We start from the raw sequence: 24275 nt of genomic DNA on the forward strand, positions 1-24275 counted from the left end.
AATATTCCAGATTCTCTGCAGTGTATAAAACAATTAGATCAGACCCTTAATCCAAACACTCAAAACTGGAGTAAACAAAGGAAGAAGAAACATTATTTTAGTGACATCCCTAAATAACAAAGCTCACGCAGAATAGTCTTAGACCAGTTTGTTTGCTGCTACCTTATACAATAGTTACATTTTGTGCGCCCCCTTCAGGAATAATTTTTCGCTCCCATTTTATTTTCTCTGAATTACGTTTGACTTTGTTTAAACCTAAAACAGGATAGCCTAAGCATAGACCACATTAGGGAACATGATGCAGCTTTGGTTTTAAAACTGAGCAGTTGTGGCATTTTCTTTAGTTTTACTTTTGCAAAATAAAGCATTACGCTTAGAGTTGTATGACTGTTACTATTTTCACACACTTATATTTTTTGTAGTTGTCCTCAGCCAAATCAGCTTGCAAAATCAAAACACTAAATATGAATGTAGATCATGTAGTGAACCTACCTGTGGTGTTATAGTGTAGTAGCAGCATCCCAATGAAACACACAAACCCAAATGCAATGCGATGCATAAATCTTTATCAGTATGCCAAACCACACAGGTGATGCCAGTTGGTACATAAAGTGGTAACAAAATTACCATTTTGACATTGAATTTGCATTGACTATAAAGGGATCCATTTGTCTGTTGGATCTTCACTGTTCTGTATTAAGCATCATAAATTTCACTTACAAAGTTGATAATCGGCGAGGGGGGGTGAGAAGAGGTTTCATTATTCATCTCAGTCTATATAACAAGTATTAAAGTCAAACTACTTTTATACAATAGTCTTCTATATGTTCTGAATGATTCCCATATCTCTTCAAAAGTTTTTTGGGCCTTCACATTGCCCTTCACATTCATATTTTTCCCACCCCCATGCAACAGTCCATTTTACTCGTCTCTTCTTCTTTCTTGAGGGGTATCTCTAGCAGCCCATAATCTGTCCACGTTTCATCTGTCTGCCTTCAGACCAATTTTACAAAACTATGTAAACATGTGCTTAAAACGTGTTGTGCAATACTGGTCCCCAGAAGGAATAGCTTCACAATTGTTTCTATAGGAATTTCCATTCACTGTTTTTAATACGTACCCTGGGATAAGGTGAAGATTTCTCTCTTCAGTTTTCTCAGATTTTTTTTTTTTGGGCCCAGCATGTAGTAAAATAGGTGTTTAGAATACCTTTGTGTAAGTGGAACTAAAAGCGAAGGCATCTCAGTTCTATATTGCACAAAAGAACAAACACATTGTGGGGTAAAAAGGGTGGACGTTTTCATTTGGTCATTCTAATGGATTGGAATGCTGCACCTATCAGTCCACCAACTTACCCTTTCATACACTCAGGCACATAAACAACTAGCAATAATCACGTCTTGACTTGCTAAAAGCCTAACCTATGTTCTTTGTCAGTGCAATTGTATTGCTTTGAGTTAAACTTCTGCATCAGCATGGAACCAACTAAAATTTGTTCTGACATAGATTTTTTTTCTTCATTTTAGGGCAAGAAGTTGTGTTCAAGTGCCTCGGGGAAGGAATTCTTGATAATGCCTTTCAGGGATATAATGCATGTATTTTTGCATATGGGCAAACAGGTAAGAAGATAATGTCTTAAGACACTTATCTTGAACATGAGCATTTATTGTTTCTTTGAAATACCAAGTACTGTAAATGGAATGTTCTAACTCTCCCCTCTCCTTGCGTTTCCTGCAGGTTCAGGAAAGTCCTTCTCAATGATGGGTAATGCAGACCAGCCAGGCCTGATTCCACGGCTCTGCTGTGCTTTGTTTCAGAGGGTCTCCAAAGAAGAGAATGACTCGCAGACCTTCAAAGTGGAAGTATCCTACATGGAAATCTATAATGAAAAAGTCAGGGATCTGCTGGACCCCAAGGGGTAAGCACACTTTTATGTTTTGTTATTGTAAACTTAGGAAAAACAAGCACTGGCAAAGCCAATGGGTTTCACCATTGGGACCCAATAGCTTTGCCAGAGGTTTTTAGTGATGTTTTACAGCATCCCTGATACTGTGCAGCATGTCTAAAGAGGGGAAAAAGGCATCATTTTGTAGGTGAGTGCATTCATCAACACACATGAACCGGCCTACAAAACGACACAGGCACCCGTTTAAAAAAAATATTTGTATATAGGATTGGGGAAGCAATACGGGGAATGGAGGAATCAACTTAGAGGGTTGGGAGAAATACACATGAGAAAGACAGTAACATGGAGTGCTGGGCTGGAGAGAATCACATGGGCAAGAGAGGGCACCTCTGAGCACGGGGAAGAAGCAAGAGAGCAACATTGGGGAAAGAGACACACAAGGAAGGCTGGAAAACACATGCTCTCTCATGGAGTGTATAAGCAAAAAGAACAATGTAGTTCCCTAAAATTGAGCAGCGGAAGGACACAAGTTAAGAGGCTATGCTCCAGCAGCGCGACAGCTACAAAATGGACAAGCCAAACCATCAAATAAGAACTAAGCAAATGCGTAACAATAATGACAACCAGTGGTAAGCAGTGGGCGAGTGTTAAGCTCACTGTAAGTTCTAGTAAGCTCACAATAGGTTTTTTGCAACAAAAGTATTATGGCTGATAGCAGGTTAGGCTCCTTGAGCTTTAGATACTCATGCTGAAAATGCTGCATTCAAACTAAATACTGGTTTTATAACCACAGTTTTAGTACATGATAAAAATGTGTTTGGTTATAGGCAAACACCTTTACACCCTATCTCCCCACACCCTGTTGCACCCTTCTTTTTACTCCTTAATTTAAACAGAATTAACTGACCAGAAGAACTCATATCAATACTTTTTTTTAAAAAGTGTCAAAAGTAGTAGTTCAGAGAGAGTTGACTTTGAGTAAACCTCATTTAACCCTGTGCTTTCACAAGTTTTTCATGATTTGCTAATTGTTGGTGGGCTATCTATCAAGGCCATGGTATTTCCTGGATGGTTACAGTGTCCAATTTTTGTATTTCCATTGGGTTTTGGGATGGGGCATTAAGTAGTCCTTTGGTTAGGCAGCAGATCGATCATGATGTAGTTTTATTTGATTTCCGTTGTGTGTTTTGTAACACAATTTCTTTGCTACCACAACAATCTTTTAATTGCATATGTATTTCTTTTTGTTTAGAAAGTACTCTTGTAAAGAAACATTACTATTCACTAATCATGTTTGCATGTTCATTTGTTTCATTTCGTTGTCATGCTAACATGTTTGATACCTTTTTGTTCACTTTGTCAGAAATGTCTACTCTGCAATATTTCCCTGTGCTTGCATTATAATTAACACTTACAATGCATACTTCCCCTTACTGCTTTTCATACAACTCTTCTTTGAGAAACATCTTAACAGTGTTAACCTTTTAAGTCCAGGCATTGGCTACCAGTTGATGGCCGCAGTCTGTCCCCAGTTTGTCTGTCGGCTATAGGCTGATGATGGAGAGGGCTGTAAAGGAACCTCAGATGCTCGCACCAGAGTCTTTCCTTTTTACGTTTCTTGCATCAGGCTGCTGGAGAAGAGGATTCCCAACAGCCTTAGATTTTTCTTTTGGAGGAAATAACAATCAGCGCGTGACTTTTTAAAAAAAAAAAGTGAAACTAATATGAGCCAAATGGCTCATTTCACTTTCACAGGTTCAGTGCTCCATGGCATATCTCAGCCTCCAAACACCAGTTTAAATGGGGCAGATATCAGTGAAAAGAGATGAAGCTCTCCAGTCCAATGATCTCATTCCCTAGTGGATCCCTGCTTGGGGCTTGCTGCCGGAGGCCAATCCCTAAGCAGGGATCAACCCACTGAACACTAGGAATAGGATTACGGCCGGGAGGTGCCACCCAGGCAAAGGTCTATGTTCCCCTGCTGTGTGGCCCATTAGACTTTCTACCCCATCCCGGTGGGTGTCTGGGAGTGTTTGCCCCAAATCTGACTAAGAAGCCCACTAAACACCAGGGCTTTTTTTCAGGTATAATAGGGTTAGCAACGGACAATGGCCTGTGCTCCTCCCCTGCCTTCAGCTCAACCTCCCCCCTACCCCCCTAGTTATTCTGCCTTCCTTGGGGAGGTGGGTAAGGGTGTTTACCCCAGTTTGCCCCCAGGGGTAGAAAGCCCACTAAACACCAGTTTTAAAAAATATATATTATTTTTGTTTATGGGTGGGACACCCCCCCTGGGTATGGAGGATACATAGAGGAGTAAACCCCTCAATCTGCCCCCATGTGGGGAAGGGCAGAAAACCCACTAGACCCAAGTAATTTTGGGGGAAGGCGGAGCTGCACCAATGTCCTTGGCCTGTGCCCCCAGCCATGGCCCCCATTAGTGTTTCTACCTTCCCAGAGGGTAATTGGGAGTGTTCACCACCAGTCTGTACCCCCTCATCCCAAGGGAGAGTAAGCCTACTTGACACCAGAGATATACTTTATTGTTGTCTGAAAATTATGGTTTGTGAGTGATCCATCCTGGTTTTGGACTCATCCTCCAGCCCTAAAACCTCATCAGTTCTTTCTGCCCTGTAGGTGGGGTGTAGAGCCCCATTCAGGTGGCAAGCAGGAGAAAATGTTCGCTGTAGTTTTGACATATGGAGCAACAAAGTAGGAGTAAATCCACATTTCCTCCTAGTTGCCAGGGTGAATGCCTGCATTAGTGAATTTCGTGCTCTTCCACCCAGGGAAACCAATTAAACCTAGCCATTTTGAAACCAAGACACCCAAGGGACTCAGAGCGGTGTGCCTTGCATAAATACCACAATGTTTCTCCTACCCAGAATGCCATGCAAACCTCAAACCTTGCCTAAAAGCATTCTTTTTTTTTCTCATGTTTCTGTGAAGGAAAGTTCCAGAATCCGCTGGGAATCACACATTTCCTGCCAGCATGCGTCCCCCCCCCCCATTTGTCCCGATTAAAAACGATACCCCATTTTGATTGTAACAGCTGCAACACAAAAGGCCCCATAACTAAACACGGAGAAATCGGCAATAGGGATAGCTTCAGTATTTCGGCCCAGGCTGGACAGCCATCCAGAGAAACCTACCAAACCCAGACATTTCTGAAACCTTGACACCCAGGGAGTTCAGGGTGGTGCCTCGCATGGATTTTACAAAGGTTTCTTAACCGCAATCGACTGCAACCTCCTAAAACCACACATTTTCCTTGCATTTCTGTGATGTAAATTTCCAGAATCTGCAGGGAATCACAAAATTGCTACCACTAAGCAGTCCCTCACTTGTTCCACTAAAAACACTATTTTTACACAATGTGAGGCGCCCTCCTTTTTCTTATACCATTTTCTTTCTTATTGTTATTTCTCAAAGTTTACCTATTTAAATTCAATGAGTCAAATCTCAAGTAAGTGAAATTCAAAGTCAAAGTAATCTTGAATACATCGCTAATCTTAGTGAGTGAATTTATATTATTCCATATTGGGGAACCCAACACTAAGTGACATAATGGGAGGTTTTCTCCCTTCTTTGTTCAAAAAGTTATATGAATAGGTCAAATCACAAGTGAGTAAATTTCAAATGAACGCAATCCCAAATATCACGCCAGTCTTTAAAAGTCCAATCATATCCAAGGTTTATTGGATCCGATCTTCAGATTTTCAGCATGCTTCATAAGGATAAACATTGAGCCAACACGTGTTTCGTCAGGGGAAAGTCCTATGTTCCCCAACGACTTCCTCAGGGCTCTAAATTGTAAATACATAATGCGTATTAGAACCAAAATGCTCAAACTACATATTGTGTAATATAAAAACTGAAGAAACCTTAAAAGTAAAGTAAGATCGAAAGAACCCAGTGATGTGAGAGGAGTAGTGTATCTCCTAGCAAAGAATCAAGTGGATATATAGCAAATGAACAAAAACAACTGAGGCACACCCTCATAATTCCCAATCAAGTTAAACCATAAAAATGGTCTCCGTGTCATCAATCACCAAGTAAGGCACCACACAACATATAAAATTATAGAATTAGCCAAGTGTAAAAAACCATCACACCCTAGTTAACTATAACAAAATATCCAATTCTACTATTTTTTGTTTACATGTTATTAAAGTTAATCTTCATATATACTCCCTCAAGTACTTACATTCTCATATAATGTTAGAGTTACTTCAAAATTAATGTCCTTATTATGACTGTGTAGTACATCAAGAATTCGCACCTAAATGAATAACAACACATGTTACTCTAAACGTGTCTAACAATCCCAACAAAAACCTCGAATTAATTCAAGAAAAAATGTGAGTCTTACATCAAAATCCTTGATTCCCAATGCTCATGATTTGATAACCGTATATTCCCAAGCTAAAAGACAAATAGGATTACAAAATTTGTAATCTCCATTCAATAATTTCCTTAATTTGCACAACCTCACAGAGTCCAAATTAACATCTACACAGACCTTACCTACTAGTATTTTCAAAGAAACCGAGTATTCCGTCCCTGTGTGTAGGCAACGTTTGGTTGCGAGTGCGCTACAGCGCGTTCTGCATCGGCTGAGATTAAATGCCTTTACAGAGCGCGAAGTCAGAGGTGAACTGATTACGTGTTTTCCTGTTGACAAACGCTACGTTGCGGATACGCATCAACACGTTTGGTGTTCGACATCAAATCAAACGAGTTTCCGGGACGCGAGTTTACCGCGTCCATCAACATAGAAGACAGACTGCAGAATACTGCCTCAAGAAATTACGAATGCGATATTTTATATGGAAAGTCAATTATATTATAAGTGCAAGCACAAGAATTGTAGCAAAAATACAGCTATAGATTTTACCCATATATAACCAAATATAACACAAAAGAAACAACAATTTCTCATTTCGGGGGGTTAATCAGAACATAGCCCCATCTAAAAGTAGAACATTAGTCAGCCGCTATTCCATAGTAGATAATTACAAAGTAATCAACCAAATCCTCAGCATTATCAAAATCCTAATCAGAATTAATATCTTAGAGCCAGGTAAATAAAAGAAAACAGGAATTGAAGTCGAGAGAAATATGGCGGACAGGTCTTAATTAGATCAAAGAAAAAGTACCCTAGGACTCCCCATAACCTGTCCACTAAAAGGATAACAGTTTGAGAATTTTGGTTAACGGTGACAATATCAAGGTGAATACAATGAATCAAGAGACACAACATACACCCTTCCCAAAACTCCTATTATGACATATTTATGTAATTAACGCTCACCTAAAAAGAACTCTAACTCTCTGTCAGAGTTGAGGCCTAATTCTACAGCCTTAAGTCTCATTATCCACATTGCCTCTTTTTTACGTAACATCAATTCACGGTTACCCCCCCTTGGATCACGGGGAATGTGTTCCAATCCAAAAAATTTAAAGTTTTTATACATTGATTGTGAATTACATGATAAAATGTGAGCAACTAATGGATACCTTACATCACAATTTTTAAGGCTGCGCATGTGTTCTCCAATCCTTATTTTCAATGGCCGTATTGTACTCCCTACATAGATACGATTACAGTTACACTTTATTATGTAAACAACATGAGTGGTGTTGCAATTCATCATGGTACAAATTTTGTAAACTTTCCCTTCCAGTGAAAATTCTTTGATCCTATGACAAGCCCATCGGCATACTCCACAATTACCACATTTGAAGAAACCCACAATCTGTGTAGATAGCCAGGTTTTATTTTGAGGTACAGTTGTAAAACTAGGACTTAATATATTCTTTAAGGTTTTACCTCTCCGGTATGTGGTGGGCACTCTTACTGGTATCACATTGCTGATCGACTTATCCTGTGTTAATAAATGCCAATGTTTTGCCATAAACTTTACCAAAATCAAGGATGCATCATTGAAATCTGTTATTAGACGCACCCTATTGGATTCATCTACCACTTTTCTAGATTTATTGGTTTTCAAAGTGTCACACCTAATAACATTTTTACTCCTTCGTTGCGCCTTCTTGATCACCTTATTAGAGTAGCCACGCGCTCTAAACCTGTTACCCATGTCATTCAAATGAAACAAAAATTCATTGTCCAAACTACAATTACGTCGTGCCCTTACCATTTCACCAAAAGGAATAGACGCAATTTGATGCTTCGGGTGTGCACTTCCAGCATGCAGAATTGAGTTACAGGCTGTAGCCTTTCTAAAAAGTCTACTTTGGATCTTGTTGTCTAAAATAAAGATCTCAACGTCCAAGAAGACAATCCTCTCTGCACTATATTGATATGTAAATTCCACATTCATAGTGTTTGAATTCAGGAAGGTACAAAATTCCAATAGCCTTTGTTCTCCCCCAGTCCAGATCAGGAAACAGTCATCTATAAATCTACCCCAAAAGAGAATATCAGTTTGCCAATGAGTGGACTCCGTGCCCCAAACCCATTTGTACTCGAACCAGCCCATAAAAAGATTAGCATAAGAGGGCGAGAATTTGGAGCCCATTGCAACGCCCCGTTTCTGTCTGTACCAACCATTATTGAATAAGAAAAAGTTATTGTCAAGAATTATGTGAATCATTTCTAGTAACATTGTAGTGTGCTGCCAGAGGCTTGCTGATCTTTTGGTCAGAAAGAACCGAGTGGCTTCTAGTCCCAAATCGTGTTTGATGCATGTGTATAGAGATACTACATCCAGTGTCACTAACAGCATGTTATTGTCCCACTCAATATCATTCAGAATACTCAGAATATGGGTAGTATCTTTAATGAAAGATGGGAGATTACAAACTATTGGTTGCAAAAAGCAATCCACAAATTCCGAGAGTCTTTCCGTTGGACCTTGTAAACCTGAAACAATCGGTCTCCCAGGTGGAAAAGGAAGGCCCTTATGAACCTTAGGTAACGTGTACAGGCATGGATATCTTGGATGAGTCACTTTTAAGTACAAGTATTCATCTCTACTTAGCAGTCCTTCTTGCTGCCAAACACACAAATTACTATTTATCCTGTCAACCAGGCCGGGGATGGGGTTATCCACAACACTCTCATAACATGCCAAGTCATTTAGTTGTGACATGATTTCATTGTCATAATCATCCTTGTTCATGAGAACAACATTGCCACCCTTGTCAGCTTGTCTAATAATGACATCTTTAACCTGTTTCAGTTCTTCAAGTGCAACCAGTTCATCCTGACTTAGGTTTTTTGAGAATCGTCTATATTTGTTTTTAGCCATGTATTTATCATAATCGTGGCACACCAGATCAAAAAATTTGTCAAAAATAATCATGTCACATGATTTCGGGGTCCAACAAGATTTCTTTTTTAGACCACTGGAAACACTTGTGCTAAAGTCAACCTCTAAGTCATTTAATACCCTAGAGAGCAAGTCTGGATCCTCACTAAAAACACTACCTTACTTGTGTAGCTGTGGACCCACAACAGGAATGGATCAAACCAGGGTTTATGGGAGCATCACCCATGTGTTTCACACCCATTTCCAACATAAACAGGTAGCAGGTTGAAAGCACAGAAATTAGTAAAATGTGACTACTTCTAGGAAAAATGCTAAAACTGTGGTACAAATATAGATTTTTGATAGAGCTCTACATGTTCTTGAAAGCAAGAAGATGATTTTGGCACAGCAAACCTTTTATTAATGCTATTTTTAGGGGAAGAACTTTTTTGGCTACTGTCTTGGTCCCTTCAAGGCGACTCCACAAACCCAGGGTATTTTTGGTATCCCCATGATGATGGGAAAATTTGGTATGGATAGATTATATGGGTAAAACAATTATGGAGGCATAAGCGCAAAGTACCTCAAATAGCCAAAAAAGGCCTCAGGACTAGGGTGAGAAAGCTTCAGAAATTAAAGTGTTAATGCAGTCTGCTCAGCAAAGGCGCTTTACTCCTAGAATCTGTATTGTTGTAGTTCATGATGTTACTTTATTATGTGATTTTCTTTCTTGACATCTGGAGCAACTCACACAATCGCCAAACTGTTAAACGCTTACCCTAACGAAAAGCCAGACTTGTTGCCTATGACAGTGCTTGTTGTAATCATGCTCAAAATTAAGGCCGCTGTTTATCTCTGACTTTCACAGCAGCCATGCAGGGTTCAGGGCTGTCACAAGGCCTCATCAGCCTCGATTTGATGGTGAGCCTGCCTCCACTAGCCTGCGAGGAACGCAGGGCTCCACCTTCTCATCTACAACCAACCACACTCATCTTTGGTGCAGTCTCAACTGGTGACAGCACCAGTACATTGGTGGCACATAGCACCACTCTTACCCGCCATTGGCTGGCGACCAGTGACTGTTGGCTCAGTCATCCTGTGTGCTGTTGAATAACTCCGCTAGTGGAACCAAGTGGCTTGGAGCTGTCACCACACAGTTTATTGCCTTGTCCAGCGCAGATGGTGTACAATCAGTTCTCATTTCTGTGGGGAGTCTGAGTCACTCAGTGCTCCAGGGATCACGGACAAAGCCAGAAACCGAAACTCTGAACGGAGTTCTATAGATCTGTGGCCATTTTGGCCCCCCGCTTATACGCCCTCCCTTCCAGTTCTCTTTAAATATAGTTATTTTCATGGTCTCGCTCACAAAGCACCACAAGACATAAACCACTAATGTAAAGTTGGCAGTAGTAATTATGCTATTTATCGGGATTTTTAGGAGAGGACCGTCTTCATGTTCCACTTGAGGCTGTGCCCCAGAATTAGCATTTTGAACTAGCTACTATTTGCTTCTGCTCAAAAGCATAGAAAACCGTATAAAATGTTGTTTATGATCTTGCATAACGTGAGTTATTCATATCACACTGTGGTACTCAAAGTAAAGTAAAACTAATTGTTGAAATTATTTGTTGTGAAAAAGTCTTGTTTTCAGATTGCAATAAATGTATATACCGAGTTGCCTTTCCAGCCTTGTGCAAGGGATTATGCAGATGTTCCCAAACCTAAAGTATGTCTTGCAAGATCATGGTGTAGCTCAAATACAATACAACATTGAAAAGAATGTGCAGGACTCAAGTGGTTTGGTCCATTTGTCTGGGACATCTTTATTTGAAGAAGTTGGAAATAATGATATATTAAGATATTTGTGAGCGCTGTAATGTTATTGCCTTCTTTCGCCCACATCTCTAGCACACATTTTGAGTAAATTTGTAGTTTGTCTAGATGGAGGTCGGTGATCACGTCTGATAAGTTAAGCTGGAAAATTGTGATGAAAATATTGACACAAAACTAATGGGTGAGTGGCCCTGCGGTACCTTGTATTCTGAATTTCCGCACTGGCTTGTTCAACATAATCATCTGGCGTCATGCAGAATTGTTCATTCTATTATGCAGCATCCTTTAAGGTAAAGCTGTTCATTCAATAGTGTAGTCCTTAATATTAAGGAGGTTGAATTACGGCTTTCCCAGGCAGAATCTCCCATTTGTTGCTGGTAAATAATTTACATTCAGTAGCCAACACCTTTATCTCTAGGATCCGTTTTGTGTATCTAGTGACCCAGTAGTGTCGTTATGTATTTTCATGGCTTATTATTACTACATCAGCTAAAGACAGAAATCCTGTGGTGACGTCTGGTAGCAAGTGACTCACTTTGATATGAGCATTTAACAGATGACACAATAAAGCCGGTCCGTCACCTTACTTGTGATGTCCAGTGAGATCATTGGAAATCTGACATTTCACTTTGGAAAGGTCCGTTTATATTAAAAAAAAAAAAAAAAACAAAGTACACGTCATGGTTTCACTTGGTTTTTGAAGGCTACCAGCAAGTCTGTCAAGAGTGTGGTGTGGTTTCACCTCTGCCTACTCTTATGTAAATTCCTTCTGAGCGTTAAGCAGGATGTTTGGAGTTTACTTTGGTATAGCAAAGTACGACTAACACCGACCCGAATCCTTGTATCAGGGAACAAAGGGCATTATCAACTGCTAAGTGGTCGATGTGGCATTTTAAGATGATACTGTTGCTACCGATAGTCCTTTCCCATCACTTTTGCAATCTTTGGCCTCTTGACCGAAGTGGCAGCCCCCTCAAATATTTTTGTCAGGGAGGTAAAATTAAAATGTAATAAATTATTTTTCTGATTGATAGTTGTGTTTAGCTTAGGTGATTACCTGACAAAAAATAAATTAATAGCAAACGTTCTGTTCAGGGGTCTCCGAAAATGACCCAGTCGTTTGACAGGATTTGTGTCTTTTGACGTCATTTCAGTTAACTTCGATGAGAGACCTGCTAACTTTAGTGTATAAAGACCGCTGAGACGAAAAACCAAATGTTGCCCTTTAAAGGGAAGGGTTGCTAGTGTTAAAAATTGGAAGGAAACTTGCTTTTATTTAAACATGTAAAATGCATGTTCTGCCTATGTATAGCTTTGCAGGAGAAGTGTTTTGCTAAATAAGATTACATGTCTGGTGGAATGTTATCAGTAAAACACATTAGTGATTCCTGGCACCTTTGAAGTAGGGTTTGAATCCTTCCATGTGATTGCCATGACCCAGCTGCTTTGGGGTTGTCCTACAGAGCTTAGTTTTTTTTATACTGTCTATTGAGTGATATAGTTATCCTCAATGTGGAAATGTATATTTTTAATGATCTGGCAGTTTAAAAATAATATTTGGTTTCTAGTCAGTTTCTGTTTCCTTTATTTCCCTTTCTTTCATTTAGTTCTAGTGTATTCCATGTACAATTTTTTTATGATTCTTAATAGATATGTTTTATATGATGCTTTTTAGTTAGTGTGTTTTGCTGTAAAGCCAAGCAGGATCATTTAGCATTTTATGTTAGTTGGTGAAATACAGTCTCACTTAATGTATTGACACATTCTGTGGTTAGGCTACCATTACGTAATCCAGTCAAATGCATGTACATTTCCATGAGTCTCTCTTACTGGTTTGACAAGCCTCCAGAGTATGAGTTGTCTAGATCAGTGTTGTCCAACCTTTTTATCGCCGTGGACCGGTAAATGTTGGATAATTATTCCGTGGCCCGCTTGGGAGGGCGCAATGCTCTGCGCCTCGGCTGCCCGCCACAGTGAAATGAAGTTGAAGTTCCTCGGGCGGCCCGGTGCGGATTGATCCACGGACCGGCACCGGTCCGCGGCCCGGGGGTTGGGGAACACTGGTCTAGATTATCAGCTCAGATATTGTTCTCCTCTCAGAAGAAGAATGCAAGTACAGTGCACAAGTAGTAATTAAAGACTGGTCGACTAAGGCAGGAAATATTTTGTATTTGGGAGTGAGTGTCTTGAGTATTGTATTTAGCCCAGTATTTGCGATAATACCCGACGACACTTTGCTGCAGTACTAAGCATAAATGCCAGTGCTGGGCAGAAGGGAGCAGTATGGCGAGGCATCAGGCTCAGTTGATCCTCTAAACTCTGCTGGAGCAGGAACTGTTAGGCTTAGGTTCAACAGAGCTGTTGCCTTGTATTCTACTGACTCTGTTCCAGGTCTGCCTAGGGTCAAGCCTATTCAGATGTTCTTCAGGCTTTGTTTGATACAAACTAAAACGTAGTTTCTTCTCAAGCACTTGATATCAACAAGCTTTAAAAATGTTCTTTCCGTCAAGCTGGCATCACACAAAACTGTCTGCATTGTGCGACGTATCACCTTCACAAATTGCCGGATAAATTGTTCCCCTTCTTTTTGGGCAGCATGTTTGGGACCACTACTAATATTTAGGCCGAGCTTGCAACCCCTTATTCTGTTCCACAGTTGTGTCAAAGTTGCCTCTGGCTTTCTGCTCATCTCCTTTCAATTCCTCTTGCAACCCATGTCTGAGGTTCTCCCTGAATGCCTTGCACATGGTCATTGTATTTCTCCGCTCCCATATCCCCTCACAGAGGCCTTCAGATCATCTCCCTAAACCCCCTTTTTGAGAAACTCACCTAACTATTGCTAGTCACCCCCTCTTGCAGGACTTGGAAGGTCTCCCATTTTCAGCTCTTCATTGAGACACATCATGCCACTGGCATATGTCTGCCCAGATTTCGACTGCGAGTTTGTATTGAAACACCTCTAGATTGTATTAAAATATCAAGTCCCACACATCAAGGCTTAACATTTTTTGCTTATATTGTTGGATGCGATGGGTGCCTTTGACAGCATCTTTCTAGGGATTACTTTTAACTTCTCACTTTGAAGTTCTAGATTTTTTTTCCTGAGAGCGTCAAGCTAGATAATTGGTTATCAGATGCTTCAGTGATCCCCTGTGGCATTCCAAAAGGCTTCGTATTGTCATCATTGTTCTTCACAATTAACATGTCGATAGTAGGGTTGCTAAAGGTCCTTCGTCATTCATTCGGTTCGCTTTTTGGTAACGTCTACTTATATGTTGTAGATTAATAGGGCTCCCTTTCTGAAATGCGAAAGTTCAAGCTGATTAGCTCTTAGACTGACGTCGTTCTCTGCGCCTCAATCATATGTTCAAGCCTGTGTGCTCCATCACTCCACTTGTTGTGTTTCTTGTTTTTTCCCCATGCCATCCATCAAGTCTACTAAGAACTTTGGGCTTTCAGTATAAGCCTCGCAGCAATTCTGGTGTTGTAATTTGTATGTGAAATTGCCAATCCCACAATGATCGCTAATGTCAGTATGTACAACTATTTACCTCTTTTAGAGTTGAGACCCTGAGTGTTCCCTGAGAAATGTAGAATTACTACATCTGATTCCTATGGTAGTTCCCTATTGTCTGCCATATTCCCACTCGGAGATTCCACCATATTTTATCCAGTGAAATGTCCTGGGTTAGTCTGGGGTGCAGAAATCCATGCACCTCCTGTAATTCCTCATTCAGCCAGAACGCTTTCTGGCTTAAACAAGAAATAAATGAAGCTAAGAATGTAGGTCTTAGTGATCTTTTACAACAGGGGATAGCCCCTGTGTGCTGGCTCATTCACACCACTTTGTTCTTGCGATGGGCAAATGCCAGTTTGGTGTCAAGCCTTATGCTTAAGTAATCAAAGCTCGATACTTCTATTATATTCTGCTTGACATATATGTTTGTTTTCAATTCACTTTTTGCTTAATGACCACAAATTTTGTTTTATTTACATTAATAGCGAGTTTATTTGTGCCGTGGTTTCTGACCTCTTCAGTAGGTGATATATTTCCTAGTTTGAGCCTATTTAGAAGCACAGTGTCATCTGCAAGCCAGCATTGACAAAGCCAGTAGGTCTCACCTTTCTAATGTGAGCTGTTGGATTTGCCAACGTTTGTCTGTAAAATTTGATGAAAAAAAAAAAAAAAACAATATACTGGCAAAGAAGCAAACATATCTTATGGTATCTCAAAACTGTACATTGAATTTAATATTTTCTATCTTCGTGTTTTTATTTTTCAAATATGTTTCGTTAAGGAAACACTGAACATAATTTTAAAAAAGATTAAGGAAGTGTTAGAATGTAAAGAGAAACAATTGCCAAAATCTAGTTTACTCTCCACAGGACATTTGCTCCTCTTCAGTAGCCCAGGGAGTAGCTATATGGGCCTCCAGCAGAAGCATCATGCCAATTGCACCTTCTGACTCAGGCACCAGCTGACTGAGGGCAGAAAATTGTTCCCTCCTCCTCCTCCCCCAACAAGGGACATCATAAGAACTTTGGGGTCCCTGGGCCAAACGTATTTTGGGGGCCCCTGTTCGAAACAGCTTTAGATTTATGATCCACGTACAGCTTTCATGCTCTTTGGCGAGGTCACTGACACACTGCTCCAAATTCAAAATACGTTTCCATCTAATATTCAGGGTTTGTACCACATGATTTTAATAGTGTATTGAACCAGTAGCTCACTAATATAATTGCAAATAATCTATGCGCCCTCCCCCTTTTTCTCATTTGTGAGGTCCTGCTTTAATCTGAAAGAAACCTTTTTTATGGATGTTACATGGTGTTAAAAAAAAAATACACATTTTTCTTCAAAATGTTTAGAATACACTTCCACACATTACCTGCATAAAAATACATTAAAGGAAAAGGGTATTTAAAACCCTCTGTGTTTACGAAAAATACAAGGTCCCTGGACAGGGCAATCTGCAGAACTAAACTCATTCCCCCCAGAATGGCTGGAGCCCTGGGCCAGTGCCCACTTTGCCCATGCCTTAAAATGTGTCTGCCCCCGACCATAAAAGCCTTTGCGTGCAAAGCTTGTGCTTTAATGCAATATGTGGAATGCAGGAATAAAAAAAAAAAAAGTGTTCTTCAGCCATACTCCAGCAAAAATATCCTTGTTGCTGTGCTTATACAAACAAGCAGGCGAAGAGTGTGGAGCAACACAGCATGCAAGGATTGAAGCAGCACACAAAGGAGAGAGAAAACTCATGCACTCTCCTAGAATGCTGAAGGAAACCAAAAAAAAAGAGGTCAGGGAGTGTAAGCAGTGGAAAGATGCAGGTCAGCCAATCTAAAGTATTGTAAGGAGGCTATACTTCAGGCAAGCACAAGACGAAGGCAAGTGATCAAATAAGTAATCAAATGTGAGTGATAATAAAGCCAACCAGTGATAAGCAATGGGTGGGCTGTAAGCCAATGGTAAACTCAAAGTAGGCCTTTGGCAACCAGATTGCTTGTTCTGTTTGGTAGGCTCGACATAAAAAGGAGGATCTCTGTGTTTTTCTTTTCACAATTTGGGCATATCCAAATTCTGACGTGAAAGCTATTGTTTATATGCAGGTTAAAACGTAGCACTTATTTGCCGATCTGCTACCTCAGTTGGGAAGTCAGCAGAACATATTTCCTCTTTACTATACCTTTGCTAGTGGTAGCATATCAAGGTGTCAAACATTTGGTCAGGCACTCCCTGGTGTTTTAAACCATTCCGAAGAAGGCCCCAGTCCATTGAGTAAGATGCTGTCTGGAGGTCAATAAAAATCAGGTAGAGGTGGCTTTTCTTCAGCTTAATGTGTATATACATATCAGGAAGGGTCTCAGAGCATGTTCATTTGTGCCCACACCATTTATGAATACGGCTGTAATCCTAACGCAATATTTTCACTTTCGCCTCAAACTTGGGTTCTGTCTTAAAGTAGGGTTGGGCAGAACTTGCAGATTTTTACTCTGCTGAATTCCATGGAGGTACATGAAAACTCAACAGGATTCCACAGAGTTCTATGAACGGCTGTAAATTGGCACGTTACGCTGCTTGTGCTGATTTTTTTTTTAGTGCCGGGAGATTATTCCGTGGTGAAAAATCCATGCAAACAGCACCACATGGCATGACAAAGGGAGCTTCTGCCCGAGTTGATTTTGCTGCCACTTGAGTAGATTTTCTACTCGAGCAGCAGCTTTCTCACAGTGAATGGTTGCAACCTCCTGCAACTGTTCCCGGCGAGAAAATCTCGCCAGGTGACCTCCTCATACCTGAATATCGCACTAGGGGATGAAAATTCTTGCTCACCAACTTACCATTGGCAAACAGCGTGCGAGAAAAAACTGTCAAGCGGCGATTGGTGGAATTTGGCCGAAACTGCACGTTACGGTGGAGCAGAATTTATCGCCAACCCCTAGCTAAAAGAAGTTTCCCATAGATTTTGACCACTCCATCTAACAAAAAAAGTAGAGTGTCAGTTGGCTGGATCTGTTTGAGTGTTTTTCTTATAAATGAGTACAACTGTTGCCAATCTCTTCAAGCTTGGGACATAGTTGTAGACTTCAGTAACAACTTCACATAATATTAGGGCTCATAGGGGCACCTAGTCTGGGTGTGCACCTATGGGCACTCTTATTTGGGCCAGGGCCTTATTTGATTGAATTTTTGTCCTAATATAATATCTCCAACCTTGTTATGGTGAACTTCCGATGCCAGGGAGTGAGCTCAAAATCATTTCTGATTGTTCCTTGAAGGCCAAGGTGTAGTTGACTTTTGGGTGGTCGTTTCTTGCTCCTCAGTATGCTCTCTTTATAGAGCATTTGGGGTTTTCTGAGCGGCCGCTCCTTTGCACAACTCTTATACAAATATAGGTTTAACATAAAAGAATTAAAAATCTATTGACTTATGAAAAAGCCTGTATGATAAATCTCCCTATTACTCTAAGGTGAAAATGTGTTTAAAAAAATCACACATGACTTACATTCCACTTGATTCTGCATTTGCTGTAGGGAAATAAAATGTGAATAATGCTGCTTGAGGGACTCATATCATGCAGTGCAAGAAAACACACACAAAACAGCATTTAACGCTAGTGATTTGTTTAGCTCATATATCACAATTAAGGCCCGTAAACATATTGTATTTGCAGTTGTACTCGTAGTATCACACTGTTACATGTTGATGTAGAACACGCTAATGTGATGGTAAATAAATGTAAATGGGAAAGTTATGTAGGTCAGGTTGCATTACCTAATTTAGAAACAATTATTGTATGTGGATTACCCTGATAAAACATACTTGCATCTCCAATGAAATAATACAGATGATTTTGCGAGTTCACTTTCTTAGTGATTTCCACAAATCACTCCGTGAAACAGATGTGAAACATAACATAGAAACTCCTCTCTATTATAAAAAAAAATATTTAAGGTTTATCGGTTTGTGTTAATCCTAGTTTCTAGTCTCTTGCTTTCCCTTCAGTACACAGACCCATCTCAGCGAAAGAATATAAAGTAGAATGGACACCAATTTGTAAACAGGCATATAGTGCCGTAAGAATCACACATAGGTTTCATGCTCTACTTCAAGAATCAGATTATAGCCACATGCCCCTCCTTTATCCAGCCTTTCTCATCCTGAGGGTCTGTCCTGACTCAGCCAATGGTCAACGGTTGAACCCGGAGAGAGGGAACATTCAGTGCAGTAGCATGAACTATTGGCTGTTCTATAACTAACTCCTCCTCCTTCCTTGGCCAATGGGAAAGTAACAGGGGACATTTGGAGGCGAAGCTGGGGAGGATGCATTGCATAGTAGGGTGGGAGTTGAGGAATAAGGAGTTGAAAGGGAAGGGGGCTAAGCAGAAGCTAAAAGCATCTGGCTAATCACATCACTGCCCGGCACTCTGAATTTGCAATACAGACATAGCGGAAGATCTATGCTTATCCTGCAGCTATGCTTTACAGGCTCCTTTAAACCTGTTATGTATCATTGCCACAGCTCAGCAAAATCAGCTGACGGATGAGCCTATCTTTAAGACTGACCTCTGATTTCAAGAAAATATTTATGTTCATTGTATAGGTCTTTGATTAGCATCCATTCCAGATGCCGTGTAGTATAAGGTATTATAACCAATGTATACGGATTTAGTATTGTGACAAAACAGCTCTTTAGTAGTGTGTCTGTTCTGTTGGACAATGCTGATGGTGTTTAAACAGCGCTTTTCTACTTTCACCATATCTTTTATGGTGTCAACTGCGCATTAAATCCTTATTCAGTAGGGTTTTATTTTGTAGGGTTTTTGTTACAGATGAAATATGTGCCTTTTAACGCTGAGCCAATTAAGGCAAAAATGCTGTTTTGCTTTGTGTGCATTCTGCTTTACCTCCACTAACATCAGCTTCCTGCCACAGGAACCGCCAGCCCCTCAAGGTTCGAGAACACAAAGTCTTGGGACCATATGTGGATGGGTTGTCTCAGCTGGCTGTGACTAACTTTGAGGTGAGTCTGTTAATGTAGCTTTTTATTTTTAGTTTTAGGTGCAGTTGTAAAACTCCTTGTCTGCTCAGGGGGTTCTCCTTTGAATCCTGACCTATGTTCACATTCAGTCCTTTCATGCATGAAAGATAATCCAAAAATTGTTTTTCTGTCCTATAAATGTTAGCATAATGATACACAGTATTTGCATGTTTTCTTTTGATCTGTTGCAAAATAAACTGTACATTTGTTTTGCAAGATGATACAAGTAGCGTGGGTTTATTTTTCTAGAAACAATAAGAATCCGTTTCCCTTTAATTAACAGGTAGATTTGAATAAAGCAGATTTGCAGCTCCAACCTCTCTGTGTTAAAAAAAAAAAAAAATCATATAAAAAAATCGTTTTTTGATTTCACATGCATGACCTGAACTTAGTACAGGGCTTCAGACTAATGGCTTACCAAAGGACACAATGGCCTTCAAAATATTCTAGACAACAATCTAAAAAGGGCATAGTGATCACAGTACTAACTGCTAATATGCAAACTGTCACGGACAACTTGCAACTGTCTGTGTAGTACTTCCAAGCGCATGGTAGAGGTTCACTTGCAACTAAGTAGGTGTTTGTGAAACTTGCGTACTTTTCTGAGGTGCAATTACCACAATTGTGGCTAATTATGCAAAATGCCTCTCAGACTCAAATTACTTGAATGGACTGTTCGACTAAAAATTCAACTTGAAAATGATATTTTGAGTTGATTTCTGGTCACTTGAGTTCAAAATACTGCTGCTAACGTTCAGGTGATTTTTGAGCCCAAAACTAAAAATCTGAACTTTCTGCTCAGATACAAAATCCACCTGAATGGTACACCTTGCTTCAAAATTTCTCCCCAAAATTACATGATGTGACTTAATGGCATAATTTTTTTTAACTTTGTGTAAAATCCGTTACAAGAAATTTTCAAAATGATGCCACTTACACGAGTGTAACTAAAATTTAGCCCATGTCTAGTCCTAAGGAAGCATCCCTGCTGTAGATTAGGGATTCTGTTCCTGATTTAATTAGATACTAAACATGTTGAATGGGAGCCTTTGAAGATGACTTCTTTGATGAAAAAGATATCTTAAAAAGTCACTGTTTAAAGAATGCTGTGAAACTGTAGGATTGATTTGGAATTTACTTGACTGAATATTGAAGAATCCAACTCACTGACTAGTCCCACTCCTTGTTCTCAGCATGTACTTTTGCACATCTGACTATTTGTCATAAATACTCTAGTCACTATTCTCTTGTCACATCCACTCCCACCCCCCTTATCCACATTCTCGCACTCTCAGCCACACACTCTGACCCTCTCATACACTCATTCTCACCGTTTCATCCATACACACTGAGCACTTTATCTACAAACTCATCTCTTTCTCAGTAGTCACACCATATCAATACTCACCCCTTCTCCTCTGCCGCTTCTACACTTATTTTCACATGCCACATCCTCTCACAATCCACAGTCACTCTCGTAACCCACATTAACTTTACTAGTTTCTCCACTCATGTTTTTAGGTCGAGCATAGCAGTGCGCAAGCGCTGCTTTTCCGACGTGTTGGTATCGATGTGGGCTTTTAACCAAGCCCACCTCACGCCCATCACTTTCACTCGTTTGTGGGCTTGCCTTTCAGACATCCTTTAAAGACATTGGTAAATGCTTTGTTTGTCCTTCCTTGGGGTGGGTTTGTTACCGCCTTGGGGACCGACCCTGTTACATGGATAATGGCACATTTGCATATATGTTTGACTGCGAGGGAACTTTTTTCCTTTTGTGTCTCTCCTTTTTGTGTCTTTTGTGTCTCTCCTTTGCGCTCACGGCGGCCGTAGAGCTTTGAATCGACTCACTTATGTTAACAGTTTTACTTTTCATTTTCAATTGATGTGGCAAGAAAAGTCCAGTTTGGAATGTACAACGCTAATAGCTCTAAATCGAGTAAACGCAAGACTCATTGCATTGCAAATGCTTGTTTATATAGTTTGAAACTGCAGTGGTTCACAGAGCCTGTATCAGGCCAAGCTCCATAATTGTTTTTCACTGCATAATTATAACTTTATTTAGTATGGGAAGTTGCTAGCTTTTTAATACGGAACATAGCAACACATTTCGGAAAAATAAACGAGGATGAGTTTCATAGATGAGTCCCAGTGCCTTCCCCAGAGGAATAAAAGGCATTTCCATAAAGTCCTGCGATTCTAAATAACGTTTTAGAAACCTAAATCAATTTATTTAAATTACTCCTGAAACCATACGTTAATCACAATCTAAAAATAATATATAATTGTTGTCTTTGACACTACTTTTGGCTAAAGCAATATCACCCTAATTTGCGTTGCCTTAGCCATGAAATTATGGAGGTCTGAAATGTGTTTTGTGCAACCCATAGTTATGACAGATTTCTGTAGAAACTGCTTCCGTTTCTAGTCTTCCTCTCCCTACCTCAGGTGTATGAATACATAGTTAAATAGCGAATATTCCTAGGCATCTAGAGGGTTGTTTCATTATTCGCAGAAGTTTTAATTCTACGCAAATTGCACCCAAGAACTAAGAAGCATTCTGCTTAAATCACACCTTGCACTCCTAGTCACACTGGAAACCTACTTAATCTACTATCTAACCTCAAGTCACATTATCCGAAAACATAATTGGTATTCCATTTACAATTGAAGTTCATTTGTGGGTCATCTAATAACCTCCATCCCGGATCACTCTAGAATTAGGGAGTGGAATTGGAAATTTTCAAAAACTTAACAAGAATGTTACCTATATCAATTCAAACCAGTTACATGATAAACATTTTCCATTATATCCGGTAAAATGCATGTGATAATTGGCAGTTGATAAATATGTGCACCTCAGACAGTGTACGTACACATTCTGACGACTCACTTGTTCTAGAAGTCAAAAATGACCAGTTTGATGCTGGATTTCACTTTCTATTTATTTTCTATATGGTTCACCAAATTTCAAGAAACTCTACTCCCTAAAGCAGTAGTAATTAGTGTGTGATCCACAGACACTGAGGGGTCCGCGATACCTACTTAGTGGTTTTCCTGCAGTCTACGAAATGTAAAAATATGAGCGTATACTGCAAACTGTAGTATGGATGATTGGTGCCTGAATTGAAGCACTCCTGTGCACCAACAAAAAGTGAAGGATGCATTAGTTGCAAAAAAGGCAAAGCAATATGTTAGAGCATAGCATATTGCTTTGTCTTTTGGAAGTAAAACAAAAATGTTAAAAGCTCCAACCTTCCCATTAAAATTTCGATCTTTGGTAGATTTTTGTTATTTAAAGAAAATATTTAATTTTTTGCGTATGGTTTGATGTGTACTTGCGTCTGTAGTTTTCTTAGAAGTTGCTTAGGCTGGGGTTTCTGGCTTCAAGTAGTAATTTAGTGAGTGGCCCACAGCAGTTAGAAGGTTAAGAACTGCTGCCCTAAAGAAACAATATTTCAGGTGCATAATTTTAAGTGGTCAAGTGACATAGTTTCCTGCACGAGGGTAAATGTGTACAGGCATGTGAAGATTACAACTGTCAACAGGTCCCATTTATCAACCACATTACCTTTCACCCTGAAGCATGGTAAGCCATGCCCCCCACACCCTCTACCCCTGTCTGAGGTAGCTTAACAAAAGGGTATTTTTTCTTGATGGGTTTCCCAATCTTGTGGCATACACAAAATTTAAGAAAGCATCATAAGAAGTCATTTAGTTAACTAAAGGAAGGGTGCCTGATGTCCCCTTTCCATGATCCACGTTGAACTATCATTTTCATGCCTTGTATTTATAGTGCGCACTGTCTTGCAAAATATTGCTTGTCGTTAGATTGCAGTCGTTTGTGTGCAAGCCTTAAAATTGCTCACCTGTTTGATTCATAGAGAGCAGGAATGTGAAAGGTATGGTAGTTTTCTGAGTTCTTGGAGTAGATCTGAGTTCAGAGTGGAGTCTTTAGCTTGGTATCCAAGGCTGCTGATGGAGAGAGAGACTCCTTCTTAGACCCAAGAAGACACTTGTAGGGTGAGTAGCCCCAGATTGTGGCGTAGTTAGCTAGTTCATGACTTCACTGCTGTACGCCTTTGAGTAAGACGTAACATTGTACATAAGATCTTCTAACACTACATATTGTATACATATTCTAATATATGTTTTGCGGAATGTGTTTTATTGTGTACTGCTTGTTCCAAACCTCTGAAATTGCTGGTGTTAACAAGATTCATTTGTTAACCTGGGGTTTAAACAGCGCTCGTAAGGGTTGCCCAGGTATCTACTCACTACTGTCCCCTTAACTTTTACATCAGCAGAAACACTTCTTTGTGAGACATCGTAGAGACAGCACAGACAGCTTGGTCCCAGGTGTCATTACTCAAATCCGCTAACATATTGTCTCCATAATGATATTTTCATGCAGTCTTACAGACTCTTATCCTGGATGATGTCAATGCCTTACCTGGCTCAACCCTGACTTTTCCCCCTAATTGAGCCTGTATGCTTTAGCCTGGTCCATCGTAAAGAAACGCACTTTAAATCATATTATCCAGTCTTTGGAGACGCTTTATCGACCAAGACCATTTTAAACATAGAGGGTCAAGACAATTAAATTGAAATATTAAACGTTTCTAAAAGTACATGTTTTATAGTCATTAGCTGGCTGTATTTATTCAGAGTTCTAAGGTTATTATGGTATTCTTACCTAGCACAACTTTATAAATTATG

At 39.9% G+C, this 24275-nt stretch overlaps 1 protein-coding gene across 3 annotated transcripts in view; it reads left to right on the forward strand.

Annotated features, from left to right (window-relative positions):
* Nucleotides 1-24275, forward strand: part of KIF13A (kinesin family member 13A) — a 733240-nt gene that overhangs the window by 319744 nt on the left and 389221 nt on the right. For all 3 annotated transcript variants that reach the window (XM_069218350.1, XM_069218331.1, XM_069218342.1), the window contains 3 exons: nucleotides 1527-1619; nucleotides 1738-1918; nucleotides 19451-19538. In XM_069218350.1, the coding sequence (XP_069074451.1) occupies nucleotides 1527-1619; nucleotides 1738-1918; nucleotides 19451-19538 (362 nt within the window). The remainder of the gene's footprint in view (nucleotides 1-1526; nucleotides 1620-1737; nucleotides 1919-19450; nucleotides 19539-24275) is intronic.

This window comes from Pleurodeles waltl, chromosome 2_1 (assembly GCF_031143425.1).
Source record: "Pleurodeles waltl isolate 20211129_DDA chromosome 2_1, aPleWal1.hap1.20221129, whole genome shotgun sequence".
NCBI classification, from domain to species: Eukaryota; Metazoa; Chordata; class Amphibia; order Caudata; family Salamandridae; genus Pleurodeles; species Pleurodeles waltl.